Source organism: Ranitomeya imitator, chromosome 7 (assembly GCF_032444005.1).
Source record: "Ranitomeya imitator isolate aRanImi1 chromosome 7, aRanImi1.pri, whole genome shotgun sequence".
Lineage (NCBI taxonomy): Eukaryota > Metazoa > Chordata > Amphibia > Anura > Dendrobatidae > Ranitomeya > Ranitomeya imitator.
The window spans coordinates 210,557,347-210,569,394 of NC_091288.1; the positions used below are offsets into that span (position 1 = coordinate 210,557,347).

General features: G+C 44.2%; 1 protein-coding gene across 1 annotated transcript in view; it reads right to left on the bottom strand.

The window, feature by feature from the left end:
- The window catches only part of MYO15A (myosin XVA), an 86,400-nt gene that overhangs the window by 14,434 nt on the left and 59,918 nt on the right, over positions 1 to 12,048 (bottom strand). The window contains exons 42-58 of the mRNA XM_069735648.1: positions 11,945 to 12,004; positions 11,568 to 11,643; positions 10,300 to 10,415; positions 10,091 to 10,209; positions 9,481 to 9,622; positions 4,364 to 4,475; positions 3,682 to 3,756; positions 3,286 to 3,491; positions 3,038 to 3,207; positions 2,507 to 2,579; positions 2,267 to 2,339; positions 2,093 to 2,166; positions 1,926 to 2,008; positions 1,637 to 1,767; positions 845 to 939; positions 613 to 690; positions 40 to 136 (exon numbers count right to left, since the gene is read on the bottom strand). Of these exons, the coding sequence (XP_069591749.1) occupies positions 40 to 136; positions 613 to 690; positions 845 to 939; positions 1,637 to 1,767; positions 1,926 to 2,008; positions 2,093 to 2,166; positions 2,267 to 2,339; positions 2,507 to 2,579; positions 3,038 to 3,207; positions 3,286 to 3,491; positions 3,682 to 3,756; positions 4,364 to 4,475; positions 9,481 to 9,622; positions 10,091 to 10,209; positions 10,300 to 10,415; positions 11,568 to 11,643; positions 11,945 to 12,004 (1,780 nt within the window). The remainder of the gene's footprint in view (positions 1 to 39; positions 137 to 612; positions 691 to 844; positions 940 to 1,636; positions 1,768 to 1,925; positions 2,009 to 2,092; positions 2,167 to 2,266; positions 2,340 to 2,506; positions 2,580 to 3,037; positions 3,208 to 3,285; positions 3,492 to 3,681; positions 3,757 to 4,363; positions 4,476 to 9,480; positions 9,623 to 10,090; positions 10,210 to 10,299; positions 10,416 to 11,567; positions 11,644 to 11,944; positions 12,005 to 12,048) is intronic.

Genomic DNA, 12,048 nt, shown 5'->3' on the forward strand with positions numbered 1-12,048 from the left:
CACTAGGGCCCAGCAGAGACCACAGTGTTCACCACTTACCCCTATTAGTCACAGCGAAAATGGCGTATTCATTGTACGCCTCGTCCCTGTGAACCCCCATCTCCGTGCAGATCTCCTCGATGACATCAAAGGCCACCTGCAGATAATACCCATAAGAGAGACAGTCGTCCATACACAGGATCCATGTAACGTCCACATGGTTCCAATAAACCGGCACTTAAAGGGATTGTGCAGTGAGAAAAAGTTATCATACCTATCCACAGGATTGGTGATAGCATGTTGATCGGTGGGGGTCCGACCACTGGGACCTGCGCCGATCAGCAGAACGGGGAACTTTTATCTTAGATTAGAGCCACAGTGCATGTGCTCGACTGCGGCTCCATTTATTCTCTAGGGGGTCGCTTGGCTTTTCCTGGCAGTCCCATAGAGAATAAATAGAGTGCTGTTGGGTATCCCACCTGTAATGTCATTTTTCAATGGGGATAAAAGTTCACCATTATGCTAATCGCTGCGGGTGGTCCCAGCGGTCAGACCCCCACCAGTCTGTAAGTTATCACCTAACTTGCTCTAACCGGACAACACCTTTTAATTCTTTTCCAGAATTTCACCTACCGAACAAGTCTTTATCTTGAGATGTCGCTCAATTCCTCCGGGCAGTAGGAACAGCTGCCTCTTGGAGCTTCTTCCGGCCTGCGGGTAAATATAGATTGTCGGTAAAATGATAAAAATTATTAAAACATTGAATATTTAAGTATTTATGAGGTTGGCAAAATGGTAAAACATAAGTACTGTGGGATTAGGAGTCACATTTTACTGGTTTTCTGCCGGTAAAGTAGCTACTTACCACCATGGCCTTTAGCTCCATTGCACTGGGGTGCTCAGATCGCCCTCCGTACTGCAGGGTCTTACGCAGATTCTGCTCGCAGGCTTTCGCAATCCCTGATTAAGGTGAATATTAGGAAATAAATAATTTCAAATATATAAAATGACTTTCAGGGTGATATATATATATATATATAATGAGGAGGGCGTCATTTAAAGTGTTTTTTTTTTTTCTAGCTTTATTGATGGCTATTATCAGATAGATCTTGTAAAAAAAAGCACTTTTGCAATTTACCGCGTGTTCAAATTTGCAGCCGTTCTCGAAATATTAACACTTTTCTTTTGTTTGCAGCTCGTTGCCTAGGAGACCGACCACTGTGACCGTCTAACTTGTAATCACTGCGCTGAAGCCAGCCAGTATTAGGAGTTAACAGCGGGATTAGGAGGTAACAGGGCCAATTTGGTTTCTATTGAGCTTGTAAGCGTTGTTTTCAAGCTGGAGCGCTTTAAAACAACGCTTACAAGCTCAATAGAAACCAAACTGTGTGCACGGCGCATGTTTTGTTGTCAAGTAGCAGTGGCGGGTTTCCAAGGCAACGAGCTGTACACAAAAGAAAAAAAAGTGTTGATATCTCAAGAACGGATGAAAATTTTAAGAAGGGCTAAATTACAAAAGTGCTTGTATTAACGAGCTCTATCCGACAATGGTCATTTGTGAAAATGGCGAATGACCCTTTAAATCAGACAACTGCCTGGCGGACAGTACTTATACCCGGGTGCTATAGAGAAGTGTGGGCTCGTATGTTCTAGTTACCTTGGAAGTGCAGTCCGGGACTTCGGCACGTGTCCTGAAGAAATTTAAATAGGTATGGCTTGAGGACTTCGGAGCATCGGTGATATGCGGTGAGGATGTACAGGAGCCGCCATCCTCGCTGACAACTGTCCCTGCAATTCAGACATATCTTACAGGTCAGTAGTGGGGCTGATGTAGAGATATCAGCAAGCAACAGGGAGGGCAGTCGCCAAAATTTTGCTGTTATTCTTGTATTGACCAAACAGAGAAAATGGAAGTCTGGGGCATGAGAGTACGGCAGACAACTTACGTCTTGGTGCTGGAGTTGTCAGTAATCTGCTTGATGATTTGACAGTAGCCTTCATCCTTCAGGACCTCGTGGTCCCCGCACAGCTGCAATGACAAGGAGCGAACAGTCCCCAAAAAATAGACTTTTACTAGCGCACAATAGGCAAAAAAGCCGCCGTCCTCCCTTACCTTCAGGACTGCGCACACCACATCCAGCTCGGACTGACCCTTCATCGGTGCGTCCCCCATAAACCTCATCACAGCTGCAGCAGAGACAATGGGAGGTGTTAGCATATTGGAGGGGAAACATATATGGATCCACGCGATGCAGCTAGTATATACCCGTATATACGCCATACTTACCTAGGAACAGGTCGGAGGCGATTCTGTTCATGCTGCTGTCGCTGAACTCGATCAGTGACTCTTGTATGGAATTCTAGACGAACGCAGAGAGCATCGTTAGTACAAAAATCATGGAAGACCGGGGGTCTACACCCTTAATAATAACCCCCGGACCTCCGGAGGCTGTCAGGCTATGCTGGGAGTTGTAGATTTGCAACAACCACTGAAAAATATCCATGTCGTAAGTAATCGTGAACTCGCCTTGGTAAACTTCATCATATCCGCCGGGTCTTTGAACTCTCGACTTTTCTTTGATCCTTGTTTAGAAGATTCTCTGAAATAAAAAGCAAAAAAAAAAATTAAATATATACATATAGGTTAAAATTGGATGATGTGGATACAGGGATGAACGCAGAGGACGGGGGCGTCCCGAGCATGGGCAGTGTATAGGTCCCACGCACTCCTATGGATATGTATAGGGCACCTTCACCCGTCTATAGGTCTCTCTGCAGTAATTAGCCAAGGGTTGGGTAACAATAGAAAAAAAACAGGCAAAAATGGGGACTGGGTGCTGACGTATGAAGGAGCTGCCTTCTATTGCGTAGAAATGGAGTAAAATATTGCGCGGTGCCATTTTTTGGGCACATGGACCATGAGTCTGGGTGGAAAAACGCCACATTTCTCACTATAAGTCCAGGTGCCGTCTGTGATCTGTCGCACCAAAATAACGAATATGTCCGCCGCTGTACCGGCCACATCCAATCTCATGCATGCTACAAACGCTGGCGTTACCCAGACGTCTTCGTCGCCTCCTCTTGCGCCAACATCCTCTGCCCATCTCGGAAATACTTTTTGGCAAAGTCCAGCATGTTATACGAGCTCCCCTGCAGTACGATCTCCGACGTGTCCACCCCTGTGTATTCATCCAGGCTCTCGGCATATTCACTAGGCGTGGGCGACCCCTGCAAGATCCCCACGTTATATTGGCTCCACTATTTTTTTTAAGAAACGTAAAAAAAAAAAAAGTTTTACCAACTTACATCCATTTTCTTATCAAATTCATGAGCCACGGCCGAGGAGGCCACGGCGACAGCCACTGCCGCAGACGCCGCCGCTCGACTCTGCCGATTTCTCGGCTCTTCTTTACGATCGGCGGGTAGGTTCACAAAATCCGGAGCCGCCACCGGCTGCACACACTCAGCTGGGAAGAGTCCTGCCCGGCCGTGAAGGGCCCCAAATTTCCAGCCTGGAAGAGGACAGATTGCGTTCACGTTCATTGATTGATTGGGTTTTTACATGGCAGACTTTGATGTAGCAGAGCTGAATATGTTGCATATTAAAAAGAAGACATATCTACATAGGGATAATTCATGCACATGGGGATCATTCTCCGCACAGATCACAGCAATGGAGCAGAACATGCTACGTAAACCCACCGAAATCCTGAGTGCCGCGCCTCAGCTCCTCCAAATACATCACCTTCTTCCGCACCACACAGCCATAGCTTTGGCCTGTGCAAGGATCCATGACGGCAGCATTGAAAATTCACAGACGATGTTAGAAAGATGCAACAGCTTAAACAAGTGACCTTAAAATACATTTTTTTTTTACTTAAATGTGCGTATTTCAGGATAAAAATAATTTTTGCAATTCGATTTCATACAATATGTGGCTTCTAAAAGCTCATTGTTTCATTGCACTTCGATGATTGTAAAATGAGTGAACTGAGAATACATCAGTGAGCTCTTTCCAACTGGGAGTTTGTAACTCTCTAACCTGTCTTTTACTGAGCTTTATGGCCACATCAAGATTCAGCACAACTTTGATGTGGTCTGCAGTTATATAACATCACACAGGAAGTCAGAAAAAGTCAGCTGAAAGAATTACAAACTCCACCTTCAGAATGAGCTCACTGTTGGAATCTCAGTTAACTCATTCTTTAGTAGGGGGGGGGGGAAATAAATAAATAGCCAAAGAGAGTGATTTATTTTTTTTTTTGTGAAATTCAATTATAAAAGTGATTTTTAGCCCCAAATACAGAACAATAATAAACTTTTATATCCCTGCCATATAATTAATTTCTATAAATTGGGGAACACATGCGTGCCCACAGCTCACCTTTCTGCAGTCCTTCCAGAGCCTGTAATCGAATGATGTCTCCTTTATGGAAGCTCAGCAAACTTTTGTCTTCTGTGACATTATTTTGCACAGCGACCACATAGTTAGAGTCCTGAGAAGCCAGAAAAAAAAATAGAAAGGCTTGTGTTTATTTGTAAAAAAAAAAATAAAAATTTAGCAGAAATTTTGAAAATTTAGCAATTTTCAAACTTTTAGCTTTTATGCCCGTAAATCAGAGTGTCATATCGCACAAAATAGTTCATAAATAACATTTCCCACATCTCTACTTTACATGAGCACAACTTTTAAAACATATTTTTTTTGTTATGACGTTATAATGATAAAAGTTGACCAGCGATTTCTCATTTAAAAAAAAAAAAATTACAAAACTATTACGGTACTTGTAGGGACCACATCACATTTGAAGTGACTTTGAGGGGCCTATATGAGAAAAAATATCCCAAAGTGACACCATTTTTAAAACTGCACCCCTCATGGTACTCAAAACCACATTCAAGAACTTTGTTAACCCTTCAGGTGCTTCACAGGTATTAAAAAATTAACATTTAACTTTTTTTTTTCCACAAAAATTTTACTGCACACCGATATCTCATATGTGGGGGTAAACCACTGTTTGGGTGCACGGCAGGGCTCAGACGGGAAAGAGCGCCATTTGACTTTTTGAATGTGAAATTTGCTGAAATAATTAGCGGATGTCATGTCGCATTTGTAGAGCCCCTGATGTGTCTAAATAGTATAAACCGTCCACAAATGATACCAATTTAGAAACTAGACCCCTCAAGGAACTTATCTAGATGTGTGGTGAGCACCTTGAAGCCCCAGGTGCTTCACATAAGTTTATAACATTGAGCTGTGACAATAAAAAAAAAATATCACATCTTTCCCACGAAAATGTTTTTTAGCCCCAAATTTTGCATTTTCCCAAGGGTAACAGGAGAATGTGTACCATACAATTTGTTGTGCAATTTATCCTGAGTATACTGATACTCAATATGTGGGGGAAAACTACTGTTTGGGCGCACAGCAGGGCAGGAGCGCCATCTGAGTTATTAAATGCAAAATTTGCTGGAATAATTAGCAGACACCATATCGCGTTTGGAGAGCCCCTGATGTGCCTAAATAGTAGAAACACCCCTCAAGTGACACTATTTTTTAAACTAGACCCCTCAAGGAACTTATCCAGATATGTGGTGAGCATCTTGAACCACCAGGTGCTTTAGAGAAGTTTATAACGCTGAGCTTTAAAAATAAACAAATCACATTTTTCCCACAATAATGTTCTTTTAGCAACAAATTTTGCATTTTCACAAGGGTAACAGGAGAAAATGCACTCCAAAATTTGTTGTGCAATTTATCCTGAATATGCTGATACCTCATATGTGGGATAAAACTACATTTAAGGTACAGTGCAAAGGTCAGAAGGGAAGATGCGCCATATTGGAGTTCACATTTTTCTGGACTGGATTGAGGGTGCCATGTCATATTGGCAGAGCCCCTGAGGTGCCAAAACAGCAGAACCCCCCATAAGTGACCCCATTTTACAAACTACACTTCTCAATGAATTCATCTAGTGGTGCAGGGATCATATTGACACCACAGGTGTAACGATTTTGACTCCATGGGCGTTTTCCAAAAACAAGCAGCAGTGGATGTAGCTGAGTGAAAATTGCAAACTGACGTTGTAGTGACCAGTGCATTGTAGTGACCAGTACATGGTGCCCAGTTTCTGGAGACATGCACCCATAAATTAGGTGGCCTCCCATTGCTACAGAAATGCCAAACATGTGGATGATAAATATGGTTTAGGCACACTGTGTGGCTCAGAAGGGAGTGGGGCGTTTGGATTTGGGAGTGCAGAATTCACTGGATTTCTTTTGAGGGGTGAGGAACCATTTTGCTTTTTCAGAGCCTTTAAACTACCAGTAACATGGAAGCCCCCCATATTTCCATTGACAGACCCGAGTGGGGACTTGTTTTTTTTGTAAATTGATTTGAAGCTTTTGTTAGGAAGATTTTGCATAACATTTGGGATCTACGCTGAGCACTTAGATCGGGGTTTCTCTATGAATCTCCAAGTGATGTGATACATATATGCTAGCCACCTTAGGGAGAGACCCAAGTTGGGCTAAATGTATGTGATTCAGATGAAACCCCAGAGGGATCCATTCACTATAATGAGGCAGCAGAGTTACTCTGGACTCCGCTTCGCTTCTGTTCAGCAGTGTCCTTCTTTTCAGAAGTGCACAAAACTCTGGCCGACAGCACTTTTATGCATGCCTAAGGCTGGGTTCCCATTGCGTTATGGGACCGCGTTAAACGGACAGCGTTGCACGGCGAAATTAACGCCGTGCAACGCGTCCGTTAACGCGCCCATTCACGCTAATGGAAACGCACTACACTAGCGCGTGTCATGTTTGGCACGCGCTAGCGACGCGCCGGAGATTCCTGGCGCGCCGCGGACGCTGCTTGCAGCGTCCGAGGCGCGCCCGCGGTCTGTTCCCCGCTCTCGCAGATCGGGGATCTGCGAGAGCGGGGACGTTACCGCGACCCCGAACGCGGCCCCATAAGAAACATTGCGTTAGCGCAATCCGCTAGCGCTAGCGCTAAACGGATTGCACTAACGCAATGTGACCCTAGCCTTACAAGACGGACATCACTGTGTGTATTATCCCTGTACTGTGATATCACTGTGTGCATTATCCCTGTACTGTGACACCACTGTGTGTATTATCTCTGTACTGTGACATCACTGTGTGTATTATCCCTGTACTGTGATATCACTGTGTGCATTATCCCTGCACTGTGACATCACTGTGTGTATTATCCCTGTATTGTGACATCACTGTGTGTATTATCCCTCTACTTTGACATCACTGTGTGTATTACTGTGACATCACTGTGTGTATTATCTCTGTACTGTGACACCACTGTGTGTATTATCTCTGTACTGTGACATCACTGTGTGTGTGTTATCCCTGTACTGTGACATCTCTGTGTGTATTATCCCTCTACTGTGACATCACTGTGTGTAATAATCCCTCTACTGTGACATCACTGTGTGTATTATCCCTGCACTGTGTCATCACTGTGTGTATTATCCCTCTACTGTGACATCCCTGTGTGTATTATCCCTGTACTGTGACATCACTGTGTGTATTATCCCTGCACTGTGTCATCACTGTGTGTATTATCCCTGTACTGTGTCATCACTGTGTGTATTATCCCTCTACTGTGACATCACTGTGTGTATTATCCCTCTACTGTGACATCACTGTGTGTATTATCTCTGTACTGTGACATCACTGTGTGTATTATCCCTGCACTGTGTCATCACTGTGTGTATTATCCCTCTACTGTGACATCACTGTGTATTATCCCTGTACTGTGACATCACTGTGTGTATTATCCCTGTACTGTGACATCACTGTGTGTATTATCCCTCTACTGTGACATCACTGTGTGTATTATCTCTGTACTGTGACATCACTGTGTGTATTATCTCTGTACTGTGACATCTCTGTGTGTTTTATCCCTCTACTGTGACATCACTGTGTGCATTATCCCTGTACTTAGTTAAGTAAAAAGGGCAGCACACTGCAGCGCCAAAACATGCAAACTAGAAAACACGAAATTTGAACTGCATCACTGCACTAGAAATATGAAAAATGAGAGCTTTTAGCGCATAAAAATGGCCATATTTATGTGTACCTCGTAGCCACTTTACGGCATCTCTCTTATACGAGGTCCTACGCTTGACCTACCTCGCTGAGAATAAACGTCTCTATCTGAATGGGTACATGTGAAACCTCTTCTTGGACTCAAATTCTCTCTTTCTGTGGAGGGGTATTGGACCTACTATAATTAAAACACCTGTGGCTAGGAGGCGGACGGATGTGCAGGTCAGGTTTTTGAAATGTATTCTTTAGCCTTCTGATCGTGCACTCCCCGCCTCCTAGCCACAGGTGTTTTAATTATAGTAGGTCCAATACCCCTCCACAGAAAGAGAGAATTTGAGTCCAAGAAGAGGTTTCACATGTACCCATTCAGATGGAGACGTTTATTCTCGGTGAGGTAGGTCAAGCGTAGGACCTCGTATAAGAGAGATGCCGTAAAGTGGCTACGAGGTACACATAAAATTGGCCATTTTTATGCGCTAAAAGCTCTCATTTTTCATATTTCTAGTGCAGTGATGCAGTTCAAATTTCGTGTTTTCTAGTTTGCATGTTTTGGCGCTGCAGTGTGCTGCCCTTTTTACTTAACTATATACGAGTTGGCGACTCTGGGTTCAGCACCTGTTCACACTGAGTCTATGTTTGGATGTGCAGGTCAGGTTTTTGAAACATTATCCCTGTACTGTGACATCACTGTGTGTATTATCCCTGTACTGTGACATCACTGTGTGTATTATCCCTGTACTGTGACATCACTGTGTGTATTATCCCTGTACTGTGACATCACTGTGTGTATTATCCTTGTACTGTGACATCACTGTGTGTATTATCTCTGTACTGTGACATCACTGTGTGTATTATCCCTGTACTGTGACATCACTGTGTGTATTATCCCTGTACTGTGACATCACTGTGTGTATTATCCCTGTACTGTGACATCACTGTGTGTATTATCTCTGTACTGTGACATCACTGTGTGTATTATCCCTGTACTGTGACATCACTGTGTGTATTATCCCTCTACTGTGACATCACTGTGTGTACTATCCCTCTACTGTGACATCACTGTGTGCACGATTTCGAAACCCTAATCTTGCATACCAATCATACCCTCGTTAGCCAAGACAATAGTCTCTAATTGTGGAAAAATAACATTTTATTCCCAGCCTTGACATCAGCAAATAACCTCAGACTAGTTTGGCAGGTGTCACATCTCCCACAATAGTCCGGCCACAGACTTTCATCATGTTCCCCTTGGGGTGACTGACATCCTCCTTATTGACAAGTAATTTCCGCAGCCTTGATATGTGACGCATGCGCCAGACTGCCTTCCTCTTTGAGCCTCGTCGGCACATGGCTTTATACACGCATGCTCTGCTATATTCACTATGGACGGTTAATATTCGCCGCGCTATGGACTCTCACCTTCTTCAGCTCCATTAAGAAGCAATCTACCAAACTCTTCACCTGGCTGGACCTCGACGAGAAAAGGATAAGTTTCTCATTGGTCAGGTTAAACTCCAGCATGTTCTTGGAGAGTACGGTGACGAACATGATATCCGTGTAACTGTATGGAGAGAAGAAGGAAGAACATTTTTTTGAGAATGGACTAATGGTCCGATTCGTCATTGGTGCGTTTTTTTTTTTTAAATCCCTTTTCGGGCTCCAATTCATTAAGGAGCTTTCGCCAGAATTCTCTTGTAAAACTTTCTGCAATATTGTAAAATTTTTGTCCGACTTGAAATTGTGCAAAAAACTGTCTTGACTTTTGGAGGAACTGGCGCCAAATTCTTCAAGATGGTGAATTTTGTGCAAAATGAAAAAAAAAAATCTAACTTTATTTTTTTTTTTGTCTTTAATGAAAAGAAGAATAAGGCGCAAATGAAAAACAGAAAAAAAAAATGGTGCAAATTACAGTAATGAATTACGCCCAAAGTCTTACATTTCTGATAAAGTGATTATAGTCTTTGGCCGACAACCTCGGCTCCTGTCTTGTACTGCCCCCTAGTGGAGATGACGCTCAGCACCCACGTACCTGTAGCTCCTGAGGACTCTCAGCTGTTCCGGGCTGTTGCCTCCACTTTTCAGCATCTTCAGGAGCTTTATTCCAGTATGAGAAACCCCAAGAATCTGTACCCCGGTGCCAACGCTGCCCTATACAAGAAAACGGAGCTGCCACTTAAACTCTTAATAGTCGCCAGTGAAAACTCCCTACATTCTGGTGGTGGTGGTGGAGCAACTTACCGCAGCTGGGAAAAGCCTTGAGAAATACACCTCCCACTCCTCCCGAGCGGCACTCACAACCTTTTTCTTCACCATGTCATCTGCGATGGCGCTGAGAGAGTCCACCCTGTACTCCGCTGGCAGGACCAAACAAAAACCAGTAAGAAAAATGCATTTTCATCATTACTACTTCACTCTCGTGACAATGTGTCAGCAAATTTTCATGGATGTCATGTTCAGAGCAGCTCTCGGGGCTCTAAGGGTATGTGCACACATTGCGGATTTTGCTGCGGATCCGCAGCAGTTTCCCACGAGTTTACAGTACAATGTAAACCTATGGGAAACGAAATCCGCAGTGCACATGCTACGGAAAAAAAAAACGCGCGGAAACGCAGCGTTTTATTTTCCGCAGCATGTCAATTCTTTGTGCGGAATCCGCAGCGTTTTTACACCTGCCCCAATAGAAAACTGCAGATGTAAAACCGCAGTGGAATCCGCAATAGAAAACGCGATAAATCCACAGGAAAAACTGCAGCGGTTATGCACTGCGGATTTATCAAAATCCGCAGAGGAGCTTTCTACGTGTGCACATACCCTGAGGATATTCTGTGCTGAAAACTCGAGCAAATGAAAAGTCTCATCCACACGTCTGCACAGAAATTGATCTGCGGGGCGGAATTTAAAATCCAATTTTTTGTACTAAAAGTGAAATTTCTCCCGTGCACGTAACAAATTCATGCTGCAGGAAAATCTCCGTATGAACAGGCCGAGTGATTTTTGTCCGCCATGGTGTGAATTGATTCTCAGGCCCCTGTCCATTGGTAACGCCAGTTTACTGGAGCCATGGACCCTACCTGACGGCATCAGCGACTCTTCTTTTTGTAAGCCAGCGGTGCGATGTGATGTCGCATCAGGCCAGCTAACAAAAATAAAAGAGCCGCAGACCCATACTGCAGACGCAGGTAAGTGGCGGTTCTCGGGGCTCCCGTCCACACTGATGTGCCCCATGGCCCGGGTCCTGAGAATCAATTTGCACCATCTGTGCGCACCAGGGTGCTTATTGGGATGAGCAAGTCTATTCGCACTGCCCTGGTCTGGCATCCGGCACGGTCCTCAGCAGCTGGCGGTCTATGCCCGGCCCCGTATCATGGCCACATCTGCCGCTGTCATGATGCCTTTGTTCATTGTAAGCCAAGAGGTGCTGAGGATGCCTAGCCGAGAAATGCTGGGTGCAGAAATGCAGACTGAGGACGATGGATCGGTCAGTCCTGGCCATAAAATGGTCTCACCTAGCAGAGATCTCATCTTCTGCCTCTCCTCCTGGTTGATCCTGATGCAGCTCTCGGACATGGTGTCATTGATGATCTGGGAGAGCAAAGGGGATAATGCAAATGTGGAAATGCTACGCCGGCGATTAGCAACCTGTGGTGTATTTGGATGTTGTGGAACTATAACTTCCAGCAAGTACTGTGAAAAAAAAAAGTTATCACCTATCCACAGACAATTTGTCAGATCCGTGGGGGTCCCAGCTATGGACAGGTGATATCTTTTAATTATCCCCGTGTGGATAGGTGATCTACCTACTTTTCGCTAAACAACCCCTTTAATTAGCAGATTGTGCAAATCGCGTTTCCATATCAGCTTTTGGGCAGATGGTTAGTCTCACCTGCTTGAAGATGAGGTCCAGGATGAGAGGGTTGTTGATGCTGTCCCTGGGGTAAAAAACCTGGAGAAAAAAAACAAAACGCAGGGAAAATCTTATTTCCAAAA